Genomic DNA, 27,894 nt, shown 5'->3' with positions numbered 1-27,894 from the left:
AATGCATCTTCTGCACAGTGTTCTGGGGGCAGCCTGCAAGTGTTGCCATGTTTCCATTGCCAACATAGCATGCCCACAACTTCCTAACTCCCATGTCTTTGGAATGTGGGAGGAAACCTGGGTTCAGAGCTCAAATCATAAAGTTAGCCCGTGAACATTCAAACATAAACATTTTATGAGGAGAACTGCACACAGACATCTGAAATGAATGCAAAAATAGATAAATGACAACTTCACACAGAGAGCAGAGCTGGGGACTGGGCTCAGCCACTGCAACAGGAGGTGTGTACCTGCCCTGTGAACCCCCCCCCCCCCCACACTACTGGCACTTCACACTGCTGCAGTCACCACAACAGTAAACTGGAGGTCCTGCTCAGTGGGGAGGAGATGGGAGTCAATGTGGGAGGCATTGGACCCCCCCCCCCCACCACCGCACACCCCCACCCACCCACAGAGCTGGAGCAGATCACAGGCACACAACATTGAAGTTGAAATGTTGGCGCTGGAAGTGTGGTGACACTTGCAGGCTGCCCCCAGAGCACTCTATTGCAAAAATGCATTTCACTGTGTTTTGATGTACATGTGACTAATAAAGAAATCTTACAAGAGCTGTGAGGTAATGTTGCAGCTCTATAAAACTCTGGTCAGACCACACTCGGACTATTGTGTTCAGTTCTGGTCACCTCATTATAGGAAGGATGTGGAAGCTTTAGAGAGGGTGCAGAGGAGATTTACCAGGATGCTGCCTGGATTGGAGAGCATGTCTTATGAGGATAGGCTGAGTGAGTTGGTGCTTCCTTCTTTGGAGAGGAGGATGAGAGGTGACTTGATAGAGGTGTACAAGATGATAAGAGGCATAGATCGAGTGGACAGTCAGAGACTTTTTCCCAGGGTGACAATGGCTAACACAAGGGGACATAATTTTAAGGTGATTGGAGGAAGGTATAAGGGGGATGACGGGGTAAGTTTTTTTACACAGAGCGGTGGGTGCGTGGAACGCACTGCCAGCAGAGGTTGTGGGGACAGATACAGTAGGGACATTTGAGAGACTCTTGGATAGACTCATGAATGATAGAAAAATGGAAGGTTATGTGGGAGGGAAGGGTTAGATAGATCTTAGAGCAGGATAAAATGTTAACACAACACCGTGGACTGAAGGGCCTGTACTGTGCTGTAATGTTCTATGTTCTTTCGAGTGTCAGAGTCATACAGCACAGGAATGAGCCCTTTGGCCCAACCTGTCCATGCTGACCATGCTGCCCAGTGAGCCAGTCCCATGTCCTCGTGTTTGGTCTGAGCCCTCTGAACCCCTCCAGGTGAGGTGAGGTGGCCAGTGCAAAGAGAAGGAGTGGTGAGAGGAGCCAAGGTGACTGGTAGACTGAGGAGGGCTGTGTGATGATCTTTGGGAAGGTAGCTGGGAAAATAGTTGGTGTAGCTCGTTGGGAGAGCGTTACAAAGGGAGTGGCCAAAACTCTGGAAAGGTCACGGTGGTTGTGGGGAAGAACGAGGACTGTAATGGGGGATAGCAGGTCAGGCACATGCGATTACCTCGAGTGTAAGGCTCAGACGATGGACTTTGTAAAGTGTGTCTGTGGTCCCTTTTGCCGTGAGTTCTTCTGGCAGTCTGTTTGTTGCTCCAGATTCCAGCATCGACATTCTCCACTCCCCCTTTTTGTAGAATGTATCCCACTTGAAAAACTAATCAGTTTTCACATCTGTAAATGTTCAGATCGTGGTGTAATTTGTCAAGTCTCACACTAGGCAGGTGCCAACACATATTGGAAATGTCCTCAGACAGCAAGGAACCGCTGCTCCCTAACCTCCTGTAATATTAACCACACTCCTACAAGCAGACGAGCTGCCCTCCGTTCCCAGGGATAGGTTCTGCACAACTGCATGATTCAGTACATTCTGAAATTAGGTATGGATCTTATTAATATTTGTGGGGATATATTAAAGTCAAAGGAACTCTGCCACTCAGGTCAACAGCACCTGTTGCAGTAAGAAGGGCCAGTAAAATAATTTATACCTGAGACTCCAAGTGTGTGTGTTCAGCTAAATTTAATCTGATTACTGTTCATCCTGCTGAGGCACATTCCAGGTATCACCCACTCATCCCAATGGGCTGCAAGCTGGAGTGGATGGAACAGCAGCCTATGTCTGAACACACCTAGTCCGGGGCAGAAGAGATCTGTCCACGGCACGAGGCAGGAATACCAATGGAGAGATTGGTCGGAGGGACCGATGTTTCACCTACAGCTGGATCTGTCGGCCAGTGGCAGCTGTCCTGTGTTGGGGCTGCTGTGGTGGGGACAACCAGTTCCTGCAGCATTTAGAAGCTCACCAGCTGTGGACAGTGTGTAGAACATCTGGCTCTGAAAGCCAGAGCCACTGGGCAGGGAGATGGAGTTTGCACATTTTCTTGGCTGTTCCACAGAATCAACAGTGAGAGCCAGAGAAGGAGACTCCTGAGGTTTGCTCGGGAGATCCGCAGCATCTTGGAGTGGAGACGGGGAATCCTGAAAGCACATGGGTCAGGCAGCATCTGTGGAGAGAGGCAGAGCCGATCACCTTCTGTCAGGAATGGGAAAAGAAAGATTGAACATCTTAAGTTGCAGAGAGAGAGAGTGGTGAGGAAAAACACGGAAACAGGACCTTCGGCCCAACTCATCCATGCTAACTGTGGTGTCTGTCTGCATGAGTCCCATTTGCCTGTGTTTGGCCCATTTCACTCTGCACCTTTGCTATCCAAGTACCTGTCCAAGTGCTTGTTAAACATTGTAGTTATATCTGCCTTCACCACTACATCTGGTACCTCATTCCAGATATTCACTACACTGTGTACCTACCCCTCAGGTCTCCTTCAACTTTCTCCCCTCTCGCCTTAAACCTGTGCCCTCTAGTTCGTCTCCCCAGCCCTGGGGAAAAAATCCGACTATCTATCCAGCCTAGACCATAGAACCATACAGCACAAAACAGGCCCTTCAGCCCACCATGTTGTGCTGTCCATCAAACCACCCTCTCATTACCTAACCCCTTCCTCCTGCATATCCCTCCATCTCACATTCCTCCATATGCCTATCCAACAAGCTCTTGAACCTGTTCAATGTATCTGCCTCCACCACCACCCCAGGCAGTGCATTCCATGCACCAACCACTCTCTGGGTGAAAAACCTCCCCCTGACATCTCCCCTGAACCTCCCACCCATAACCTTAAAGCCATGACCTCTCGTCTTGAGCATTGGTGCCCTGGGAAGGAGGCGCTGACTGTCTACTCTATCCCTCTCAATATTTTATATACCTCTATCATGTCTCCTCTCATCCTCCTCCTTTCCAGTGAATAAAGCCCTAGCACCTTAAGCCTCTCCTCATATTCAATACCCTCCAATCCAGGCAGCATCCTGGTAAATCTCCTCTGCACCTTCTCCAACGCCTCCACATCCTTCCTATAATGAGGCGACTAGAACTGAACACAGTACTCTAAGTGTGGCCTAACTAGAGTTTTGTAAAGCTGCATCATAACCTCGCGGCTCTTAAACTCAATCCCGTGACTTATGAAAGCCAACATCCCATTGGCCTTCTTAACTGCTCTTTCCACCTGTGAGGCAACTTTCAATGAACTGTGAATATGAACCCCCAGATCCCTCTGCTCCTCCACACTGTCAAGTACCTTGCCATTTACCCTGTACTCTGCCCTGGAGTTTGTCCTTCCAAAGTGTACCACCTCACACTTCTCCGGATTGAACTCCATCTGCCACTTGTCAGCCCAGCTCTGCGTCCTATCAATATCCCTCTGTAAGCTCCGATGGCCCTCCACACTATCCACAACACCGCCTATCTTAGTGTCGTCCGCAAACTTACTAACCCAGCCCTCCACCCCCTCATCTAAGTCATCTATAATTAAAATTATGCCCCTCATAATTTTATAAACCTCTGAGGTCACTCCTCAGCCTGCTACATTCCAGAGAGAACAAACCCAGCCTGTCCAATCTCTCCTAACTACAGCCCTCCATTCCTGGTGAATTTCTCTGCACTTCCTCTGGTGCTACCACCTCTCTCCTGTAGTGTGGTGACCAGAACTGTGCACGACACTCCAAGTGCAGTCTAACCAATGTTTTGTACAGTTGCAACATGATGTCCCAACTCTTCTACTCAATGCCTTGGCCTATGAAGGCAAGCGTACCGAATGTCTTCTTCACTACCCTACCAACCTGTGTCACCACTATCAGTGAGCGATGGACTTCTAACCTAATGTCTTGCTGTACATCAGCAGTTCTGGGGTCCCTGACGCACCCAACCAGAATTTGACTTCCCAAAATGCGTTACCTCTCACTGGTCTACATGAAATCCCATCTGCCACCGGTCCACCCAACTTCCAGCTGTGACCGGCTGTCCTATGTCCTGCTGCACCTTCACTATCTACAACTCCACCAATTTTCCAAACAGTTTAGAAACCCGTAGAACCCAGCTCTGTAGCTGCAGGGAAGAAAGAGGTGTGGTTTTGTGAAGGGAGATGGCGTGAGTTCTCACTCTGACTCACTGCAGCCTTGCGTGTCTGTAAACCTCTGTCCTTGCTTCCTGCCCCCTCTCATGCAACCCAGGGAGGGCTGGCTAACGGGATACCCCACTGGCTTGATGGTAGGAGGCAGAGGGTGATGTTGGAAGGTCGTTTATGGAACGAGCTGCCAGAGGAAGTGGTCGAGGCAGGTACAATAACCTGTTTTATAATACACGTGGACAGGTCCATGGATGGGAAAGGTTCAGAGGGATGCGGGGGAAACAGAACTAGCTCAGGTGGGCATTGTGGTCAGCATGGAGCAGTTGGGCCGAAGGGTCTGTTTCCGTGCTGTAGAACTGACTCTAACAGCAGTGTATCCTTCCTATTTACTCCATCCGGGTCTCTCGGGCTTATACACTTCCCTGAGGTCTCTCATCAGCCTCCTCTTCCCAGAGAAAACGCCCACCTCCACTCGTTCCCCAAGGTTACAATCTTCTGGTGCCAGCGACCCCAATAAAACCCGCACCCACTGCAGTGCCATCCCATCCCTCCTGTAAGGTGGTGGCCGGAATGTACCCAGTGCCATCCCATCCTTCCTGTAAGGTGCCCAGTGCTCAAACTGTGGTTGATAACAGTTGCAGCGCCACCTCCTTGCTCTTACACTCTGTGCCTGTTCCAATAAGGAAAGTTTCCTGTGCATCCTGTTAACCTGGTGTTGGCTGTCCTGAGGGTCTGTGGGTTTACAAGCTCTCTGTTCCTCCACACCACTTGTCACCCCCCAGTTGTGTACCCCACCGCCTTGCTGCACTTGCCCAGGTTCTGTCCTCCCCTCCACGTGACCGAACTTCACCCCTGGAGGCAGGAGGCTGAGGGGTGACCTTCTGGAGGTTTATAAATCATGAGAGGCACAGATAAGGTGAAGGGTCACAATTGTTATCCCCAGGGGAGGGGAGTCTAAAACTAGAGGGCACAGGTCTAAGGTGAGAGGGGAAAGATTTAAAGGGGACCTGAGGGGCAAGTTTTTCACACAGAGGGTGGTGGGTGTGTGGAAAGAGCTGCCAGAGGAATTGGAGTTATGTTCCGAGGTACAGTGGAAAAACTTGCCTTGCATACCGTTCATACAGATCAATTCTTTACACAGTGCATTGAGGTAGTACAGGGTAAAACAACACAGAATGCAGAGTAAAGTGTCATAGTTACAGAGAAAGTGCAGTGCAGGCAGACAGTGAGGTGCAAGGTCACAATGAGGTAGATTGTGAGGTTAAGGGTTCATCTTATCATACTAGGGAACCATTCAATAGTCTTATAACAGCGGGATAGAAGCTGTTGTTGAGCCTGGTGGTACGTGCTTTCAGGCTTTTGTATCTTCTGCCTGATGGGAGGGGGGAGAAGAGAGAATGTCCAGGGTGGGTGGCAGAGGCGGGTACAATTACAACGTCTATTATGCATTTAGACAGGTGTGTGGACAGGAAAGGTTCGGAGGGATATGGGCCAAACGCGGGCAAATGGGACTGGCTCAGATAGGCACTTTGGTTGGCATGGACGGGTTGGGCCGAAGGGCCTGTTTCCGTGCTGTAGAGCTCTGACTCTATAAATTTGGCTGAATATGCAGACCAAATGACCGGAGCATCAATATCCTCCTTGGTCTGAGCTGTCCGCCTCACTCACCCGCACGGCCACGTTTTGTAGCATCCTCTGTCACGGCCCCTGCGTTCTGCAGCATCGATTACAATGAGCAAGGACTGACACTGAGCCCCACGGAGCACCCCAGTAACAGCTTTCCTGTCGCAAAGGCACCCATCGACCACTGCCCTTTCCCTCCTGACATCGGGCCAACTTTGGATCGAATATGCTGTTCTCCCTTGGATACCACCGGCTTTGACCAGCCTGCTGTGTGGATTATGTAAAAGCTTTGCTAAAATCTACAGAGACTGCATCAAGCACACTGCCCTGACTGACCCCCTGGTTATCTCCACACACACTTCAGTTGTTAGTCAGATGTGACATTCCCCCGACAAACGTATTCTGATGATTAATTGGTGCCTTTCTGATTGAAGGTTTACACTGTCGGGAGAATGGATTCCAATAACCCGTACTCCACTGAAGTTGAACTAATGGGCCTTGAATTCCTTGGCCGAACTCTTCCTTCCTCCTTGGACAACAGCACAACATGAGGTATCCTCAGTCCGGGGGTGGCTCCTGTAGCCAGGGAGGATAGAAGAATTATCCTCACACCCTCTGCAATTTCCTGCCTTGCTGTTTTAAACAGCCTGGGATGCATCCCATCTGGGCCTGGTGACTTATCCACGTTCAAAAACTATTAAACCTCCTACCATTTCCCCCCTCGTATCCCATTTGTTCCATCCGATACTTGTTCTCCTTTATGTCAGCTCTGACCATCTTGATCACAGAGACCCTCAGCCACCCTCCCACTTCCACCGGTTCCACTTTAACTCTCTGACTGGCTCCCCCCACCCCTCCCCCCCCCTCCCCTCACTATCCCCTCGCTCTTGGTAATAAACACAGTGGACTGTCTTTGATTTTACCACTGGTATTTTCTCAAACTTTCCATGTTCCCCTTTTAATTTCACCACTGTTCTTCCTTTCCCTTGGTGGCTGACACCTCACATCTAGAACACAAGGTGGCCACTCATCCCATCAGGTGCATACCAACCCCTGGGGAACAATCCCATCTGTCCCATTACCCCCTCCTTATTCCCCTGCACCCCTCCACCTTGTCTATCCCACAGGCCCCTCCACTGTTGAATTTCCCTACACGAGACAATTTACAGCGGCCAATTAACCCACTGACCTGCACGTCTTTGGGATGTGGGAGGAAACCGGAGCACTGAGGGGAACCCATGGTCACAGGGAGAGTGTGCAAACTCCACACAGACAGCGCCGGAGGTCAGGATTGAACCCGGGTCACTGGTGCTCTGAGGTGCTTTGCCTTGTCCCACTCTCTAGGGACCTTGTCACCTGGTCTGGGGGCAGGAGGCTCAGCGGTCTCACCCTCTGTGGAAACTGGTTTACCTGTTGGTGTCTCCCATTGCTCCCAGGGGATTTACCATCAGGGAGCTGGTTCCAGTCCTCTTCTGGCAACTGGTCTCAACCTTGTCGAAGTGGCCCCGATGGGTGGGGTACGGTGAACGGGAAGGCCAGAGTTGGAGGGGTTCTTATAGGGGCTATGATAACTAAATTAAAGAACTTAACTAAAATCCTTGCATGTAAGAAATCTAATCATATCATCAAAGCTTGGAGTATTGTGTTCGGTTCTGGTCGCCTCATTATAGGAAGGATGTGGAAGCTTTAGCGAGGGTGCAGAGGAGATTTACCAGGATGCTGCTGGATTGGAGAGCACGTCTTATGAGGATAGGTTGAGTGAGCTGGGGCTTTTCTCTTTGGAGAGACGGAGGATGAGAGGTGACTCAATAGAGGTGTACAAGATGATAAGAGGCATAGATCGAGTGGACAGTCAGAGACTTTTTCCCAGGGCGACAATGGCTAACATGAGGGGGCATAATTTTAGGATGATTGGAGGAAGGTATAAGGGGGATGTCAGGGGTAAGTATTTTCCACAGAGAGTGGTGGGTGGGTGGAACACACTGCCGGCAGAGGTTGTGGGGACAGATACATTAGGGACATTTAAGAGACTCTTAAATAGCCATATGAATGATAGAGAAATGGAGAGCTATGTGGGAGGGAAGGGTTAGATAGATCTTAGAGCAAGATAAAATGTCGGCACAACATTGTGGGCCGAAGGGCCTGTGCTGTGCTGTCATGTTCTATCTATGTACTAGTAATAATAAAGTATGACCTCTGACCTTCCCCCAGAGCCATGTCTCCCACTGATTGGACGGTGTGGACATGAGGCGCCTGGTTTAACCCGGCGTGGCTCTGGGGCAGGGTTCCGGCTGGAGGCTGGGAGTTCCCGGAACATGGTGCTGGCCTGTTGGAGGTGCAGGGGAGCGGTGCAGAGGCGCAGCGCTGGGGCAGGGGAAGTGCCGCGGATGGGCTGTGCTTCCTCCCCCTCGGTTGGTCACGCTCGCTCTGAGATACGGATCCTTCGCCGGAATCCGAATGGAGAGTAAAACTGCAGAGTGTCTTCTCCTTCGAATGAGAAAATCCTCTCTGGGAGACGTCCCGACCCGCGGGCAGTGTCCCGAGCAGGCTGCGCGTTGTCGACAGAGACACCAGAACCGTCACCCTGTGTTACTGAGCCTCGTTGAAGGGTCTGTAGATCTGCTGCTCGGGCCCAGGTACCCTGTGTGTGTCATGTGTACTGTGACCTGCTGCACACGCCTGATCCCTTTCCAGAGCGTTCAGTAGGATGCGTGTGGTTGTCCGGATCGGGACGGGGGGCAGAGGAGGTCCTGGAACCCCCCTTGGTGGGAGGTGCTTTGGGCCATGCCCCCACTCCCTGTCCCCACCAACCCCTGGAGCCCACTGCTCAACCCATGACCGACCCCCGCCCCATCTCCCGACCCCCTCGTGGCAACCCGTCAATGTGGGAGCGTTCTCATTGGATGGGAATGTTGGCATCTGCGGCTCTGCTTGGCGATTGGCCGAGTCTGTGGCTCTGCCGGGCGATTGGCCGAGTCACTCTGCCTTTTCTCTCCTCACTTTAGGTCCTTGGACAGGAGGCCAGAGTGCGCCGGGCTGGCGAAGTCGCGGACACTGCCCAGCATCCCCCAGTCACCCACTGCCCCACGCACCCACGGGCACCCCCTCCCTGACGGCCAGGACTGCGGAAGCTGGGACCGGCAGACCCCCACCGCTGGAGCCCAGGGGACGGGCTCCAGCCTGGACCTCGGTGAGTCATCCCTCATTCTGCTGAAACCCAGGGAATGCAGACCCAAACTATTCAGTCTGTCTTGGTAGGACAACCCTCTCATCCCAGGAATTACCCTGGTCAATCTCCCACAGACAGCCACCAACGTTACGATACCTTTTTTAGGTAAGGGGACAAGAACTGTGCACAATACTCCAGGTGAGGCCTCACGGTTCCCTTATATAATGAGATGGACTCTGACCTCACGATCTACCTTGTTGTGACCTTGCACCTTATTGCACTGCACTTTCTCCGTAGCTGTGACACTTTACTCTGTACTGTTACTGTTTTTACCTGTACTACATCAATGCACTCTGTACTAACCCAATGTAACTGCACTGTGTAATGAATTGACCTGTGTGATCGGTTTGTAAGACAAGCTTTTCACAGCACCTCGGTACAAGTGACAATAATAAACCAATACCCAATACAACTGGAACACAACCTCCCTATTTGTAAACTCCAACCCCTTTGCAATAAAGACCAACATACCATTTGCCTTTACTTGTTGAACCTGCCTGCTGATGTTTTGTGATTCACGCACTGGAACACCTCGATCCCTCTGAACCTCACTCACCTGTAGTCTCTCTCCATTTGGATAATAATCTGCCTTCTGATTCCCCTTACCGCAGTGCATGCCCTCACACTTCCCCACATCAAACTCCATGTACCAGGTTTTCACCCACTCCCTCAGTCTCTCTATCCACAACACGCCCTTCCATCTATTTTCGTATCATCAGCAAATGTGGACACCTTACACACTGTTCCTTCTCCGGCTCATTCATGTAAATAGTGAACAACTGTGGGCCAGGAACTGATCCCTGGGATACCCCACCTGTTATCTCATTCCAGAGAGAGTAGGGCCCGTCTATTCCAACTCTCTGTTTTCTACTCGACAGCCAGTTTCAATCCATTCCAACACACTTCCTTTGACACCCTGGACTTTTAATTTATGCATTAGCCTCATGTCAAATGCCTTTTGCAAATCTAAATACACTACATCAACAGATCCCCCCGTCAACCCTCCCTGTTACATCCTCAGAATTCAAGCAAATTTGTCAAACGTGATTGATTTTTCCTAAAAACATGTAAATTAGGTTTAATTATATTCAGCTTTCCTGACTGATTGATCATCGACTGTAGCATTTTGCCAAAATTAGATGGTAAACTAACTGCCAGTAGTTCCCCACCTTCTGCCTTCCTGCTTCCTCAACAAAGGCTCACACTGGCGGTTTTCCAATCTTCCGGCTCCCTCCCAGAGTTTAGCAAGTTCGGAAAGATTTGAACCACAGGGTCCACCATCTCTGCAGCCACTTCCTTTAATCCCCTAGCGTGCAGTCCATTGGGTCCTGGTGACTTGTTCACCTTTAGCCCCCTGAGTTTCACCAATACTTTATCCCTTGAAATTGGGATTTCTGTAAGTTCTACCATGTTATTTGTAATTAGCCCATCTGATATCTTGGGGCTATTAGCCGATGTCTTCCATGGTGAAGACGGGTGCAGTAAATTCATTCGATACATCTGCCATTTCTTTGTTTGCTGTTCTTAATTCACCAGCCTCGTTTTCAGACGTCCCACATTTACCTTAGCCACCCTCTTCCTATTTATGTTTCCATGGAAATGTTTAATACATGCAACCTTCCTCTCAACATTTACTTTCTCCCTTCTTATGAATATTTTACTCTCCTGCTGCTGGATCCTGAAAACTCCCATCCTCTGGTCTCCCACCAGCCCTTGCCACTTTGTCTACCCTACTTCACAATTTAACAGTATCCTCCTTTGTTAACCACAGATTGTGCCTCTTTCTCATGGAACCCCTCTCTGATTGGGATAAACTCGAACTGAGCATTATAGACCAGCTGTTTGAACATCTGCCACTGTTCCTCTGCTGACCTGTCTCTCAGCTTGTTTCCCCAGTCCACCTTAGACAACTCCTCCTTTGCAACTTTAGGATTGTCCCTATTTAAAATGAATTCACTGGTTATGGACCTCTGGGTGTTCGTCCACAAACTGCATTTGGAGTTCTATCGTATTGTGCTCACTACCCCCAGGGATCTTTAACCACAAGACCTCTAATTAATCCTTCCTCATTACATGAGATTAATCTAAAGTAGCCCATTCCTGGGTAAGCTGCACAATGTACTGCTCGAAAACACAACCTCTGATGCACTCCACAAACTCTTCTTCTCCGATACCCTTGTCAGTTTAGTTCATCCAATCAATATGTAGATGCTCTGCCCAGGACCGCAAGAAACTGCAGAGAGTTGTGGACACAGCTCAGCACATCACGGAAACCAGCCTCCCCTCCGTGGACTCTGTCTATACCTCTCACTGCCTCGGTAAAGCAGCTAGCATAATCAAAGACCCCTCTCACCCCGGACATTCTCTCTTCTCCCCCCCTCCCATCAGGCAGAAGATACAAAAGCCTGAAAGCACGTACCACCGGGCTCAAGGACAGCTTCTATCCCACTGTTATAAGACTGTTGAACGATCCCCTAGTGAGCTAAAATGGACTCTTGACCTCACAATCTACCTCGTTATGACCTTGCACCATACTGTCTGCCTGCACTGCACTTTCTCTGTAACTGTGACACTTTATTCTGCATTCTGTTATTGTTTTCCCTTGTACTACCTCAATGCACTGATGTGGTGAAATGATCTGTATGGATGGCATGCAAAACAAAGTTTCTCACTGTACCTCGGTACATGTGACAATAATAAACTGATTTACCAGGTAGGATCTCCCATGATAGTTGAATTCCCTTCAGACCTGCCCTGGATATTTCCGCATTTCCCATCTGCAGGCCACTGCCACCTGTACCACCCTTCCCCTGCTGTTCAGATCTCAGCCCAAACCGATCCCACATCACTATACAGGCCTGGCCTTTATATCACCACTCAACACTGCTCTGGGACCTTCCTTTCCCCTTTGGCCTGTTCCCTTGGATCGCTGGTGGGCACTGGAGTTGTGGGGGTGATGAGGGGAGGGGGAGGGGATACGGTGGGAGGGAGTGTCCCAGAGTTTGAGGCCTCGGGGGAAGTTCGGTGGGCTTGGATGTTTAGGGTGGTCTCAGGCAGCACCCAGGTAGACCTGTGCAGATGGGGGGACAGAGGTCCCAGGGCAGTGGGGGGGGGCCCAGGGGGATTCACAGGAGCCTGGGGGGTGTCAGAGTGGAATCTGGAGGTTCAGAAGGTCCTGAGAGCTCTGTGGGGGGTATGTGATGCTCAGTGCGGATTTGGATGGACAGGGGAGCCTCACGGGGTCTTGGGGAGACTGTACGGATTGGGGGAGCAGGACGGGGCAGAGGCTGGGGCAATTGGTGAGAGTATGGAGCAGGTGCAGGGTGGAGGGGTGTGGGGGTAAGTGGGGTCACAGCCCCACTGTATGGGAATGTGGGGAAGGGGGGGCAGGGCAGCCACAGTCCCCCTTCACTCAAACCGTCTGATGTCTGCTCTTGAGCGGCCCTTGGCCTGAGTCTATCTGTCCCAGTGTTGGGGGAGAGGAGGGGTGGGAGGAGAAGCCTAGGGAACTGAGTGACCCTGGAGAATGAGAGCGGGCACCAACTTCTGGGCCCAGCACGGCACCGACTGACCACCTAACTGAGGACAGGCAGCCCATCAGAGGCCAGAGTTATGGATGGACTTGTGTCTGTTTATTGTAACTGCGAGGGAACAGAGGACAAGATCAGAGAGCAGGTACTGATGGTGAATATTTTGGGACACTCTCCAGCTTGGTTTGAGCCCAGCACTGGCCTGAGGTGTATTTTCTGCGGTTGGGGGGGGGGGGGGGTGGTGGGGGGGGGGCAGGTAGGGTGGGGGGTGGTGGGGAAACAGGACGGAGAACATTGGTCACCAGACGCTGGTCTCCTGTGGGTCAGCACTGGAAATACCGAGCTTCCTACAGCCAGGACCCTGATTCACGGTCCACGACCGAGCACTTCGGATCACAGATCCACGCAAACCCACTGACGGCAATCCCACCCTGCTCTCTGGCTCTCCCAGAAGGCCTGCAGTGACCTCTTGTGTTCACCACACAAGTAGGCAGTGAGCTGAGACCATCGCTGCTGCCTGAGTGATCTCCTCTCCCCAAAGTCTTAATCCTGTGTCCCCGGTCTGTCAACCTTCCACTGATGTCAGCAGTCTGCCCTCTCCCCCTCTCCCCCTCTCCCCCTCTCCCCCTCTCCCCCTCTCCCAACCCGTCGATCCTGTCCACCTCCAACTCAACCCTCCCTGCCCCAAGGAGACCAGCCCCAGCTTCTCCGTTCCCCACCCCCACCCTCCGCCGGAGCTGGACTCCCTCATCCTTGGAACCTTCTGGTAAATCTCTCCACACCCTCCCTGGATCACCACGTCCTTCCATGGTGTGGAGACTGGAACTGGGTGCGACCCCCCCCCCCCCCCCCACCTCACCAGCAGTGGCCCATCCAGGGTGTGTGCAGGTCCAACACCACCTCCCCAGCCCTGCACTCTGCGCCTCTGAATCCCAGGATCCGTGAGCTTCACTCACTGCTCTCACAGTGTGTCCTGCCCCTTCCAAAGATCCATGCACAGGGAGTCCTGCTCCCTCTGTTCCCGCACACCCTCCACAACTCGGGCAGGATTCTAGGTAGTGTGGAGGAGCAGAGGGATCTGGGGGTTCATATCCACAGATCCCTGAAAGTTGCCTCACAGGTGGATAGGGTAGTTGAGAAAGCTTATGGGATGTTAGCTTTCATAAATCGAGGGATTGAGTTTAAGGGCCACGAGGTAATGATGCAGCTCTACAAAACTCTGGTTAGACCACATTTGGAATACTGTGTCCAGTTCTGGTCGCCTCATTACAGGAAGGATGTGGAGGCATTGGAGAGGGTGCAGAGGAGATTTACCAGGATGCTGCCTGGATTAGAGAGTATGGATTATGAGGAGAGATTAAGGGAGCTAGGGTTTTACTGTTTGGAGAGAAGGAGGATGAGAGGAGACATGATAGAGGTGTACAAAATATTAAGAGGAATAGATAGAGTAGACAGCCAGCACCTCTTTCCCGAGGCACCAATGCTCAATACAAGAGGGCATGGCTTTAAGGTAATGGGTGGGAAGTTCAAGGGTGACGTCAGAGGGAGGTTTTTCACCCAGAGAGTGGTTGGTGCATGGAATGCGCTGCCTGGGGTGGTGGTGGAGGCTGATACATCGGTCAAGTTCAAGAGATTGTTAGATAAGCATATGGAGGAATTTAAGATAGAGGGATATGTGGGAGGAAGGAGTTAGATAGTCTTAGGAGTGGTTTGAAGGTCGGCACAACATGGTGGGCTGAAGGGCCTGTATTGTGCTGTATTGTTCTATTTAAAGGACAATACAGGAAGCAGACCTCTGAACACCAGGAAAGCAGATGATGATTGTTTACTCTCCACGGGACCTTGATGTTTGCATTCGAGCAATGATTGGACAGGTTTCTGTGGGTGACCTGTCTCTGAGGGTATGCTGGGGGGTGTGAAGAGGTTTCTCTGAGCTCCGTCCCCCCACAGATGCTGCTCAACCCGCTGAGTTCCTCCAGCAGATTGTTTGTTGCTCCAGATTCTGGCGCCTGAAGTCTCCTCTGTCTCCTCGAAATTCAAATTCTTTCTTTTGGTTGCAGACTGCATGTGCCCGGAGCTGTAACTGTGAATGTTACAAAAAGCTTTGTTGTGGAGATTGGAAGGAGATCTGGGCAATATGTAATAATGAATGAAGCACAAAGCTGGGTTTACTTGACAGGTCATGCAGCAGCCAGGGAGGATGGAACAGTCAGTGTGCTGGGTTAATGAGCTCCCAGGCGAGAATGCTGTGGTTTAAAGTTTCAGAGAAGTGGGAGGAGGGGTGAAGACAGATAATACTGATGGTGTTGGTGCTGGCTGAGGGGGACTGGTGACCTGTGTGGATGAGGGAGATGGGGAGGGCAGCAGGCGACAGTGAGACAACAGTTGCTGGAAGTCAGAAATAAAAGAGAGAGTTGGAAGTTGCCAACAGGTCAGGCAGCGTCTGTGGAGGGAGAGGGACCTTGCAGCAGAACTGACCAGTTCTGACACAAACTGGAAAGGCTGGTTGTCTGAAATATTGACTCGATATTGAGTGCAGAGGGAAGAGGAGGGGCTCTTCCTCGAGCTTGTGGTGGGCTTCGTTGGAAGTGCAGGGGGCCACACACCAATGGGTCGGAGTGGGATTAAAGTGACGGGTTACATGGAATAGATTCACAGCCGGCCCCTCCCGCGGCGGTGTCCGGTCACAGCCGGCCCCTCCCGCGGCGGTGTCCGGTCACAGCCGGCCCCTCCCGCGGCGGTGTCCGGTCACAGCCGGCCCCTCCCGCGGCGGTGTCCGGTCACAGCCGTGTGGGACAAAGCTGGTTCCGTTTTGTCATTCCAGCTGGTCCGGGGTCTTGCTGGAGACCAGGCCTGGACACCGCACACTTCTCACGGCACTCGGGGAAGCTGGAGGCCAGGAATCCTGCATGTCGATCGGTAACCCAGCACCAACGATTGGTGTTAACATTCCCAGAAACCTGGTTAGCCTGGCAATTTCCATCTGCACACTGCCGGTTCTCGGAGGTTGCGACGTCGAATGCCTGGGCTCGGATCTCCTCCTGTCCTCTTACTCTGTCTGGGGAAAGGCCGGGAGGGGCAGAGGAACAACAGTTAGGCACAGAATATGGCAGAAACAGACCCTTCAGCCCAACAGGTCCATGCCGGCCAAGATTCCCATCCAAGCCAGCCTCTGAACCTTTCCCATCCATCGACCTGTTCAAGTGCCTTTTAAATGTTGTTAATGTCCCTGCCTCAGCCACTTCCTCTGGCAGCTCGTTCCACACACGGACCACCCTCTGGGGGATGAAGTTGCCCCTCAGTTCCCATTAAATCTCTCCCCTCTCACCTTCAACCTGTGCCCTCAAGCTCCTGATTCACCAACCCTGGGAAAAAGCCTGTGCATTGTTCCTCTTGATGCCATTTTCACCATAACCCACTGGTGTTGCTGGGCTGACAAGGTGTCCCAGTGTAGGGTTTGATGAGCACCCACGGGTGCCAAAGGCAAGGTGCCACCTTATCTGCCTGATTCTCCAGGTTTGGGGTCTGTAATGTGCAGGGTGAACAGCCAGGTGGCAGCAGCCCACCAGCAATCCCAGCCACGTCCTCACTGCTCTGAAGGCGTGTGGCCAAGGAATTCTGTCGTTGGCAGTGCAATCTCTCGCCAGTCATCAGATGTACTTTGCTTTGATGTGATCACTTATCTCAGCACTGACATTCAGAGTGACAAAATCTACAGATGCAGAAACATGGAAAAGTAACAGAATGTTGGGAACTCTCAGCAGGTCAGGCAGCACCTGTGGCGGGAGCTGGTACACAGAACAGAACACGACAGCACAGCACAGGCCCTTCGGCCCGCAATGTTGTGCCGACATTTTATCCTGCTCTAAGATCGATCTAACCCTTCCCTCCCACACAGCCCTCCATTTCTCTATCATTCATGTGTCTATTTAAGAGTCTCTTAAATGTCCCCAATGTATCTGCCCCCACAACCTCTGCCGGCAGTGCGTTCCACACACCCACCACTCTCTGTGTAATAAAAAAAACTTACCCCTGACATCCCCCTTATACCTTTCTCCAATCACCTTAAAATTATGTCTCCCTCGTGTTAGCCATTGTCACCCTGGGAAAAAGTCTCTGACTGTCCACTCGATCTATGCCTCTTATCATCTTGTACACCTCCAGCAAGTCACCTCACACCCTTCGCTTCAAAGAGAAAAGCCCTAGCTCGCTCAACCTATCCTCATAAGACAAGGTTCTTAGAAGGGTCATTGGTCGGAAATGTTAACTTCTCCCTGAGAATTGCCACGTTAGACCTGTGCATCTTGCAGCTGTGTCACAGATGTCAACATGCAGTGAAGCAGGGAGCCTGCTGTGCTGGTGCATGAGACTGTGCATACGCTGGGCAGGGCAACTGGCTGCACTGGGGCATCCCTGAGGGTTTACTCTGTGCAAACCTCCAAATGCCCGACCTGCTGCTCTGTGCTTGGCTCAGTCAGCTGCTGGGGTGGTTTCAGGAAACAGGTGTAAGTGTACAGCTGCCAGTGGGTGAAGGTGTGACCGTTCCCCTTGCAACCTGGATAAATCTCTTCGGGTATCTTCATCCTGATGGGAAAGGTGTGCTGAGGGGGCAAACGAGGGGCGGGAGTGGAGTGTCATCGACAAGGGGCAAAGAGGGCATTCCCATGAGTCCTGCTGGGGCCAGGGTCGATGGCAGTCGCTGAGAGGCTGCGGGGGAAAGGGGATGAGCCAGAACTTGTGGTCGGTGTAGGAGAGGGCAGGAACAGAGAAGCTGGGATGTCCTCCTGTGCTCAGTGGTAGTCTGTCTCCCTGTGTTGGATCTACACAGGGTTTGACACAAAACCTCTCACATCTCGCGTCCCAGATCCCCTTTGAACAATTTTTTTGTGGAACCTCAGTCATGTTTCTGGTATGAAGGTCATGCTTTGTCCTGAGTGTGGGGGCTGAGGACCTGCCACAATGTCTGACATTCTGCTCTGGAACAGAGGTGCTTACATTTGGTTCAACTCAGAGTTTGATTTGTGTTTTGCTTTGGACAAGTAACCTGAGTTTGGGTTTCCATTTGGCTATCCAGCAGTGGTGTACAGAGCTGGCTGCTCCTGCCCACGCCTGTGTCTGCCCTCCACATTATGTGCACGGGCAAAAGGGAGATGGCTGCCTCACGGAAAGTGTCCCAGAGACTTGAACCTCAGGGGGGCACCGTTGTTCAAAGGAGGGGGGAGCCAAAGGCAAGGTGGGGGTGTCATAATCAGTCACACAGCACAGAATCAGGCCCTTTGGCCCACCACGTTCCTGCTGACCATCCAGCACCCAGCTACACTGATCCCATTTACCAGCACGCTGTCCACACCTTCCCTGCCTTGGAGATTCAAGTCTCAGGTTGGTGATTCTTAAATGTTGTGAAGTCTTTGCCTCCCCCTCCCCCTTGGGCAGTGTGTTCCAGATTCCAACTCCCCTCTGTGGGAAAGAATTCCCCCTTCCGGGTGCTCCGGTTTCCTCCCACATTCCAAAGATGAGCATGATTCAGTGTTAAAAACTATGTTGGCGCCAGAAGAGTGGCGACACTTGTGGGCTGCACCCAGCACATTCTCAGTAACGCAAAAAGACGCATTTCACTGTGTGTTTCGATGTACGTGTGACTAATAAGTAAATATCTAAACCTCTTCCTGCTCACCTTAAACCTCTGCCCTCTGGTCTTGGGCATCTCTGTTAGGGGAAACGTTTCTCACATTTCTGTACCCCTTTCTCAGGTCCCCCTCGGCCCCTCTGCTCTAGACCCGGCCTGTCCAGTCTCCCACTGTAACCCAACGGCTCCGTCCTGGTGAACCTCCTCTGCTCCCCCGCTGGAGCTATCACACCTGTCCTACGGTGTGGTGACCAGGACTGTGCGCGGCACTCCAGCTCTGGCCCGGCCAATGTTTTATAAAGTTGTACCGAGGCCTTCCTGCTCTCCTGTTCTAATTCAGGACAGGATCTCGTGTGACTTCACTACCTGATCTATCCGTACTCACACCTTTAGAAGTCGATGGATGGACACCAAGGTCCCGTGGGCTCTTCCACCCCCACCCCACCCCCCGTATATCTGACCCTTATTGGGAGTAAATTCCATCTGCCATTTCTCTGCCCAACTTACCAAGTGATCGATATCGTTTTGTAACCTAGAACCGTCATCATTAGCACCACCACCAACTTTTGTGTCATCCGTGAACTGACTAATCATACCTCAACATTCACATTCAGCTTGTTAACCTACGTGAAGCACGGTGAGGGTCCCAGCACTGAGCCCTGTGGGACACCACAGGTCACAGCCTTCCAATCACAAAACAACCCTCCCCACCACCCTTGGCCTCCTATCACCAAACCAACTTTGGATCCAAATTGATGAAAAACACGATGATGCTGGAGGAACTCAGCAGGCCAGGCAGCATCCGTGGAGAAAAGCAGGTGGTCAACGTTTCGGGTCAGGACCCTTCTTCAGGACTAAAGATAGGAAAAGGGGAAGCCCAGTATATAGGAGGGAAAAGCAGAGCAGTGATAGGTGGACAAAAGAGGGGAGGTGGGGTGGGCACAGGGTGGTGATAGGTAGATGCAGGTAAGAGACAGTGATGGGCAGGTGCGGGGGAGGAGGGGAGAGCAGATCCACCGGGGGTGGGTCAAAGGTAAGGAGGGAAAATAGGGTAGAGAAAGAGAGGCTAGGAAAGGGAAGAAACGAAAAGAGGCGTGGGAGGGGGTGAAGGGGTGTGGGAGGGGGTGAAGGGGCGTGGATGGGGGTGTGTGGGATGGGGTGGTCGGGGTGAAGGGGGGTGGGGATTACCTAAAGTGGGAGAATTCAATGTTCATGCCGTTAGGCTGCTAAGTTCCAAGATAGAAAATGAGGTGTCGTTCCTCCAGTTTGTGTTTGGAATTGCCAACCTCCCTTGGATCCTGTGGGTTCTACCCTTTTGGACCAGTCTGAGACCTTATCAAAGGCCTGACTGAAGTCCGTGTAGATGACACCAAGCCCACTGCCCTCAGCGATATATCTGGTTACTTCTCCAAAAACTCAATGACGTGTTGGGCAGGATCTCTGACCAACAGATCCCTGCTGTGTCCCTGATTGATCTCTGCCTGTCCATGTGTGGATTAACCTCCCCACCACAGACAGTAGACTCGCTACCAGTGATCACCAGCTTATCCCTGCTGCCTTCTTCGAAAAGGGGGAACGTTTGCTGTGCTCTGGGCATCTGATACCTCACTGTCAGGGCCCCAGCACACTCCTGTCCTGTCTCCTACAGTCTGGGGTACATCTCATCAGGCCCTGGGGATTTATCCTCCTTCACAGCCGCTAGGACATCTAATACCTCCTCCTTTTTGATGTTAACCTGCTCTAGAATTTCCCCACCGCCCCACCTGAAATCTGCAACCAAACGATCTTTCTCGGTGACTGCAGATGAGAAGTTTTCACCTCTGGCTCCATGCACGGACACCCCTTTGGTCCCTGAAGGACCTCACGCATTCCCTCTGGCTCTTCGTATCCTTATAAATACCTTGGGATTCTCCTTACTGTTATTTTGTACCCTCTCTTTGCCCTCCTAATTTCGTTCTTTTTGGGCCTCTGCACATTCTAAAGGTCCTCCCTCATTTTCAATCATCTACACCTGGAGTCCTGGAGTTGTACAGCATGGAGACAGGCCCTTTGGCCCAACTCATCCCTGCTGACCGAGGTGGCCACCAAGAAAGTCCCACTTGCCCGAGTTTGGCCCAGAAACCCCTCCTGTCCATTACGTGTCAGCGTGTCTCGGAAATGCTGTCGTATGCTTCACTTTCCCCTCGTCAGCCCTCGGTACTCTTTGCCCATGTACCATCCACGCCCTTCACCCTTGCAGGCACGCATTGGCCAGGAACTCTTGGTTGAAAGGACTCCCATTTCCCAGGTGTAGACCTTCCTGTAGCAACACACAATCTGCCGGAGGGACTCAGTCCTGCGGCAGGGTGTCGACCTGAAACGCCGACGATCCCATTCCTCCCCACAGATGCTGCTCGAGCCGTCGAGGTCTCCCGGCAGTTTGTGTGTTGCTCCACATTCCAGCATCTGCCGTGTCTCGTGTCTCCGTGGCTCTGCCTGACGGAGCCTCTGCCTGAAGGAGCAACTCCCTGTTGACTTTTGCCAGGTCCTGTACTGAAATCAGCCTCCCCCCACCTTGGGACCCGAACCGGACCACATCCCTCCCATCTCCAAACCTCACCGCTGACCGTTGTGTTTGCTGATTGTCCCCCAGGTGAGTCCTGGAGAAGGAGACGGGGTGGTGGTGACAGAGCCGCTGACCAGTGGGCCCTGAGGACCGGCATCAGTGAGTCCCCCTTCTCCTCCTTCAGATCCCGATCCCTGTACATGAGGAAGAGTATTTCCATGGACGAGCACTTGAGCTGGCTGGAGTTCTCACAGGATCCGTCCGACAACAGGATGGAGAGGGTAAAGGTCCACCTCCGAAGAAAGTTTGTGAGTAGAGTGATTTCTGACTTGTGCTGGGAGTGAGGGGGGTGTGTGGATTGAGGTGTCCGTCCCCCTCTGTGAGGGGAGAGCTGAGGGTTGCTGGTGGGGAGGAAATGAGACAGATGTGGTCTGCTGCCAGTGGACAGGGCTGAGACAGATGTGGTCTGCTGTCAGTGATGGATTGGGCTGACAGATGTGGTCTGCTGTCAGTGGATTCGGCTGAGACAGATGTGGTCTGCTGCCAGTGGTGCATTGGGCTGAGACAGATGTGGTCTGCTGTCAGTGGATTGGGTTGAGACAGATGTGGTCTGCTGTCAGTGGTGGATTGGGCTGAGACAGATGTGGTCTGCTGTCAGTGGTGGATTGGGCTGAGACAGATGTGGTCTGCTGTCAATGGTGGATTGGGCTGAGACAGATGTGGTCTGCTGTCAGTGGTGGATTGGGCTGAGACAGATGTGGTCTGCTGTCAGTGGTGGATTGGGCTGAGACAGATGTGGTCTGTCAGTGGAGGACTGGCCAGAGGTGGAGACAGGACTGTGTGTCTATAACCGTGGCCGAGTGTGGAGCCGCTGGGTGATTTGGCGCTGGGACTAGCTGCTGTACCTGTTCACCTGGAATGTGTCTGCTCTTCACTCCTGTGTAACAGTGTGGTCTGGTTAACCTGTGGGACTGGTGCAGTTGGTCCAGGGACTGTGCACCACTTTCAATGCAGGATTCCAGAATGATCGGTTGGAATGTTTAGTGGCTTGATTGCAATTTGTGCTTCGTGTTTGAACATATCGCATTTTACTCACCCTCTGTTGCTGTGGAGATACTTTCTCGGGGTTTGTGTACTTTACGTGGGGTGTTGTGACAATGTGCAGAGTTGAGCTGCTGCCCAATGATTCCTTGTTCCTGTCCGATCCACAGGGAATTACACCATGGACATTCCCAGCGCAGAGTTGGCTGTTAGTCCTCTGAGCCACAATAACAACCTCCTTTGCTGCAGGGATCCCAGGATACTTCCAAATGAAACCGCTCTGAATGAGAGAGGTTTCTGATGCCTTGTACATGCACTGTGGTTAACCTGGAGCAGGCTGGGGCGACTCCTCATTCCTTACGTTCTGACGCTAGATTGAGTGCTGCTTGCTCAGAGAGCTGACGGATCAGTGACCTCGGGTTTCATGTTCATTTACCACCATCGGGAATCGGTGTCTCGCAGTCATTAACCATGGTCCGTGTGTGAGGGAGAGATCATACGGTCACTACATGGGCTCCGTGTGTGAGGGAGAGATCATACGGTCACTACATGGGCTCCGTGTGTGAGGAAGAGATCATACGGTCACTACATGGGCTCCGTGTGTGAGGGAGAGATCATACGGTCACTACATGGGCTCCGTGTGTGAGGGAGAGATCATACGGTCACTACATGGGCTCCGTGTGTGAGGGAGAGATCATATGGTGACTCCCTGGGGTCCGGATGTTGATGCTCTCTCCCTTCCGCAGATGCACTGAGCAGTTGTGATGGGTGAGTGCCAACTCCAAGGATGGCAGATGGTGCCTCAGTGGAAGCCGGAATGGTCTCCGTCAGGCGCCTGTGCCTGGGTTGGGCTTTGACCACCTGTGCTCGGGGAATGCTGCATCCCATTGGTTGGCATTCCCGGAGCAGGAGGAATCTCCATGTGGGGCTAGGATTGTGCAATGGGACAGGTTTAATTAATGACCTCAGCCTGAGGGTACAGCTGGGTAGCAGCGATCTTAATGTAATTGAACCTTACATTAGTTCGAGAGAAGAACTGGTGTCTTAACCATGAGGGCATGAACAAAACTGGCCAAAGATGGGAACTCAGGGTTAGGGGACTGGCCAGGGGAGATGCAGAGGTAATAACCATATAAAGAGATCTCTCAGAGTGCAGAGAGTAGGTATGATCCAATGAGAGAGAAAAGCCCTCAGGGAGGATCCATCGTCTATGAACAAAGGGACCATTAAACTGAAGGGAAATCATGTCGTACAAAGCAACTGGCAGATCAGAAGACTGGACTTAAAAATAAAAACAGCAGCAAATGACTGAAAGGTAACTAAGGAACACAATGCAGTAGGAAACAAATAGGAAGGGTTCTCGATGTCTGAAAGAGAACACAGAACACTACAGCACAGTACAGGCCCTTTGGCCCACGACGTTGTGCCAACATTTTATCCTGCTCTAAGATCTATCTAACCCTTCCCTCCCACGTAGCCCCCCATTTCTCTATCATTCATGTGTCTATCTAAGAGTCTCTTAAATGTCCCCAATGTATCTGCCCCCACAACCTCTGCCGGCAGTGCGTTCCACACACCCACCACTCTCTGTGTAAAATACTTACCCCTGACATCCCCCTTATACCTTCCTCCAATCACCTTAAAATTATGTCCCCTCGTGTTAGCCATTGTCGCCCTGGGAAAAAGTCTCTGACTGTCCACTCGATCTATGTCTCATCATCTTGAAAAGTGATAATAATGTGAGCACTGGTCCTGTGGAGGGTGAGGCGTGGGGACAAACACGGGGATCAAGGGGATGGCAGGCAGATTAAACAGCCATTTTGCATCAGTCTTCACAACAGAGGATAGAAGCCTCCCCTCCACGGACTCTGTCTACACTTCTCGCTGCCTTGGTAAAGCAGCCAACATAATCAAAGACCTCCACCCACCCCGGACATTCTCTCTTCTCCCCCCTCCCATCAGGCAGAAGATACAAAAGCCTGAAAGCACGTACCACCAGGCTCAAGGACAGCTTCTATCCCGCCGTAATAAGACTATTGAATTGTTCCCTAGTACGATAAGGTGGACTCTTGACTTCACAATCTACCTCGTTATGGCCTTGCACCTTATTGTCTGCCTGCACTGCACTTTCTCCGTAACTGTAACACTTTACTCTGCGTTCTGTACTGTTTTACCCTGTACTACCTTGACGCACTGATGTGATGAAATCAAAACAAAGTTTTTCATTGTACCTCGGAACATGTGACAACAATAAACCAATTTACCAGTTTTAGAAGTAACATTCCAGAAGTTATCTGTGAATCAGGGCTGGGGAGGGGAGGAGGAACTGAGGTAAATTCCAGTCTCTGGGGCAGTGACACCGATAGATCATTGAAGCTGTGGCTGGTGTCCCCGGGTCCTGATGGCCCTCATCCTGGGGCCTGAACAGATGCAGGGAAGGAGATTGTTGATGCAACAAACAATCTGCTGGAGGGACTCAGCGGGTCGAGCAGCGTCTGTGGAGGGAAAGGAATTGTCGACGTTTCAGGTCGAAACCCCTGCATCAGGATGGGTTGGTTTTAATGGTTGGGAAATGTTCTGTTCAGGGATGGTTCCATTCAACTGGGAAATTCAACTATGAGTCCTTGACTGAAATGGGGAGGGAGACAGAAGGGCGGCCACAGGCCAGTGCACTGAACTCCTGTGGCAAGGAGATGTTAGAAGCTGTGACTGGAGGCCATGTAACAGGGCACTCAGACAGACTCTCTGTACTCAAGGCAAACTCAACAAGGTTTTGTGAAAGAGAAATCAGCTTTGAGCAAGTTATCGGAGTTGTTTGGAGCAGTGACAAGTGGTGTGGGATGAAGGGAACCGGTGGGTGAACTGTACCTGGATTTCCAGGGGGACCTGAAATCTGACGGTGTAGGAGGTAACATATCCATGTGGACAGGAGGTTGGCTGGTGAACAGGGAACAGAGTCAGCGGGAATGGGTCTTTTTCTGCTTGGTCAGCAGGAAGGAGTGGGTACCACAGGGTCGGTGCTGGGGCCACGACTTTGTACAGTTTACCTCGACTGGAACGGGGGCAGTGAGGGTGCAGATACTAACACTGCTGAGGACACACGGAGAGGAGGGGGAGTGGTGGAGAGGATGCAAGGAGGGATATAGTGAGGGGGCAGAGATCTGGCACATGGAGTGTGACGTGGGGAATGTGAGGTGGTCCCCAATAGGAAGGAAAAGGAACAGCGGGTTACCTGAAGTGTGAGAGATTGGGTGTCCGGGTGCATGGTTCACACAGTAGGTGTGGTGAGTGATTTGGGGGGGGTTCTCAGAATGTGATGGGTTAATGCCAGGGAAGTGAAGGGTTAATGCAGGAGTTGGACTGGGCGATGGCGAGGCTATGCCTGGAGGACTGTGCACAGTACGGGGGTCTCGGAGGGATATTAATGCATCGGAAACAGCTCAGAGTTTACCGGGCTGATGTCTGGAATGGGCAGGTCGTCAGACCAGGCTGGGCTTGTATCCGCTGGGCCCTCAAGTGTGGGAGGGACCTGGTGAAACAGTTCAGCTCCAGAGGGGTGTTTGTAGGTGAATGTTTCCTCTTGGGGAGGATCCAGAACTCAAGGTCACTGTAGAAACATGAGGAGTCCTGCCTTTAAGCCAGAGATGAGACGAAGTTTGATCTCGGAGAACTGTGAGTGTTGAGAGCCGAGTGTCTGAACGTTCTGAAAGCAGGGGAAGAGGCCCTGGGGGAGTGAGGAGGGTGGAGGGGAGGTGATCAGATGGGCCGAGTGGCCGCCTGTGTGTTCTCCCGTTCCCGTCCCCCTTGCTCCTCGATATCCCTGCCCATCTCTGGGGGCAGTCCGTGCCCACTGTGGTCTCCCCCATTTCCCCCCCCCACCCCAGTCCCTCCCAGACCCCAAATAACATCGCTGTCCGGGGAGCAGGTTCATGGGCTTTCCTCTGCCACCAGGGTCCCGTCCCATCCCATCCCAGGACCGTCCCCCCGTCCCACCCCAGGGCCCTCCCCCACACCCGTCCCGTCCCAGGACCATCCCCCCCCCGTCCCACCCCAGGGCCCTCCACCACACCCGTCCCGTCCCAGGACCCTCCCCTCCGTCCCACCCCCGGACCGCCCCCAGACCTGTCCCATCCCACCCCAGGACCCTCTTTCCCCCCCCACCCCCCAACCCCAGACCCTCCCCCAGATCCAGCCCAGGTCCCTCCATAACCCCGGTCAGTCCCTCTGGTCTCAGCCCTGAGCTGGAGCCTGAGGTCAGGTGTAGGGCCAGAGCCACAGGAGTCACCCCCCCCTCTCCCTCCCCTCCCCCTTCCCTTACCCCCACCCACCCTCCCTTTCCCCCCACCACCCCCTCCTCCCCTCACCCCTCTCCCCCTCACTCCCTACCCATCCAACCCTCCTCCCTGTGGGTGGTCCGGTGTGTGAGGGTGGTGCCACCCCCTGGGACTGTGGGAGGGAGGGGGGACGGTGGCACCAGGTGTGGGCTCTATCCCATCCACAGGCAGTCATTATGAGTGAGTGTGTGCGACTGTGAGTGAGTGTGCGCGACTGTGAGCGTGCATGAATTACGTACGTGATAAGTGGGGTACTGATGAGCAGTGAGGGGTGTGTGGAAGGTGGGGTCTCCCCTGTCCCAGAGGGAGGGACAACTTAGAGGTTCAGGGGGTGGGGAGTGAGGGGGTCCCGTTTCTGTGACTGAGGCAGCAGGACGGACAGTTGGTGCCGATGAATTAGTGATGAGTGGTGAGATGGCCTGCGATACCCGATCACTCTGGGCGTACGTCCCCGTACTAATGACCCAGGGGACAATGTCATTAGCAGGTAATTAGTGCGAGCAGGTAAACTGAGCCAGAGGGTGTGCTGCAGATCTGGTTTCACAGATCGTCGCTCGGGAGCAGACGTGGAGTGCTGGTCGCACTGGCAGTGGTGCTGGGGGTCTCGCTGCCCACCCACCTTCCCACGGACAGGAGCGCCCATGGCAGGGAGAGGGAGGGGCGGTCGAGTCACGGCGATGAAGAGGCTCTGCGGTAGGGTAAGGCCCTGTGTCCATGTGTCCCGCTGTGTGGTGTGACGTGTGTGACCAGTTCTGTCTCTCACCATAACCTGACTGGACCGGAGCTACGAGGGGCTGACGGTGGGGAGGGAGGGTGGGCGCGGTCCGACCGTGCAGCATACCAGCAGCACCCCTCCCCGGCCCATGTTGTGGGTCGTCCGTGTTGTGGGTGGTCTGCGCCGCGGGTAGTCCGCGCAACAGGGGGTCTGTGCTGTAGGTGGTCTGCGTCGTGGGCATTCGTCATGTGCAGGGACCTGAAGCTGACGACTGCTCGATGGTTCCCTGTGGAGCCAGATCCTGGGACGCTGGACATGGGAGCGGTTGAAGTGGGGTCAACAGGATGGGGTGATGGAGCCATCTGTCTGGGCTTTGACTGAGCAATGCCAGGCCTTTTGGTTGACGTGTACCCAGCCAGCCTTCCTTGTGAATTAGGGGGTCAGACGTTCCTGTGTCAGGCTCAGCTCCGAGGCCGTGATTAGGGAATGCTCTATAAATGGATCGTGTAATGGCAAAGTTATGGAATCTTCCAAGTACATCCTGAGGCCAAGCTGTGTAGGACTGCAACCTGCAGTCAGTGGTGAAGGTCCCAGCAGGTGCCGGTGCCCCCGATGCCTTTACCGGGAGGTGTGGTCACCAAGCTGCTTCACGCCTCTCTGTGGTCCGGATTCAGAGCAGTTTATCATCATAGACACCAGGCCTTGCTGGAGAGAGCTCAGAGTGGACAGTGTAGATGGTGATAATGAGGATAG

General features: G+C 52.6%; 1 protein-coding gene across 1 annotated transcript in view; it reads left to right on the top strand.

Annotated features, from left to right (window-relative positions):
• Positions 1 to 27,522, top strand: part of LOC127573198 (uncharacterized) — a 36,981-nt gene extending 9,459 nt beyond the window's left edge. The window contains exons 2-5 of the mRNA XM_052021198.1: positions 9,127 to 9,311; positions 21,139 to 21,355; positions 26,973 to 27,119; positions 27,396 to 27,522. Of these exons, the coding sequence (XP_051877158.1) occupies positions 9,127 to 9,311; positions 21,139 to 21,355; positions 26,973 to 27,119; positions 27,396 to 27,522 (676 nt within the window). The remainder of the gene's footprint in view (positions 1 to 9,126; positions 9,312 to 21,138; positions 21,356 to 26,972; positions 27,120 to 27,395) is intronic.
• The last annotated feature ends 372 nt before the right edge of the window (positions 27,523 to 27,894 follow it).

Source organism: Pristis pectinata, chromosome 8 (assembly GCF_009764475.1).
Source record: "Pristis pectinata isolate sPriPec2 chromosome 8, sPriPec2.1.pri, whole genome shotgun sequence".
NCBI lineage: Eukaryota > Metazoa > Chordata > Chondrichthyes > Rhinopristiformes > Pristidae > Pristis > Pristis pectinata.
Note: the sequence above shows the minus strand (reverse complement) of the source record. Positions and strands in the feature narration are given on the sequence as shown.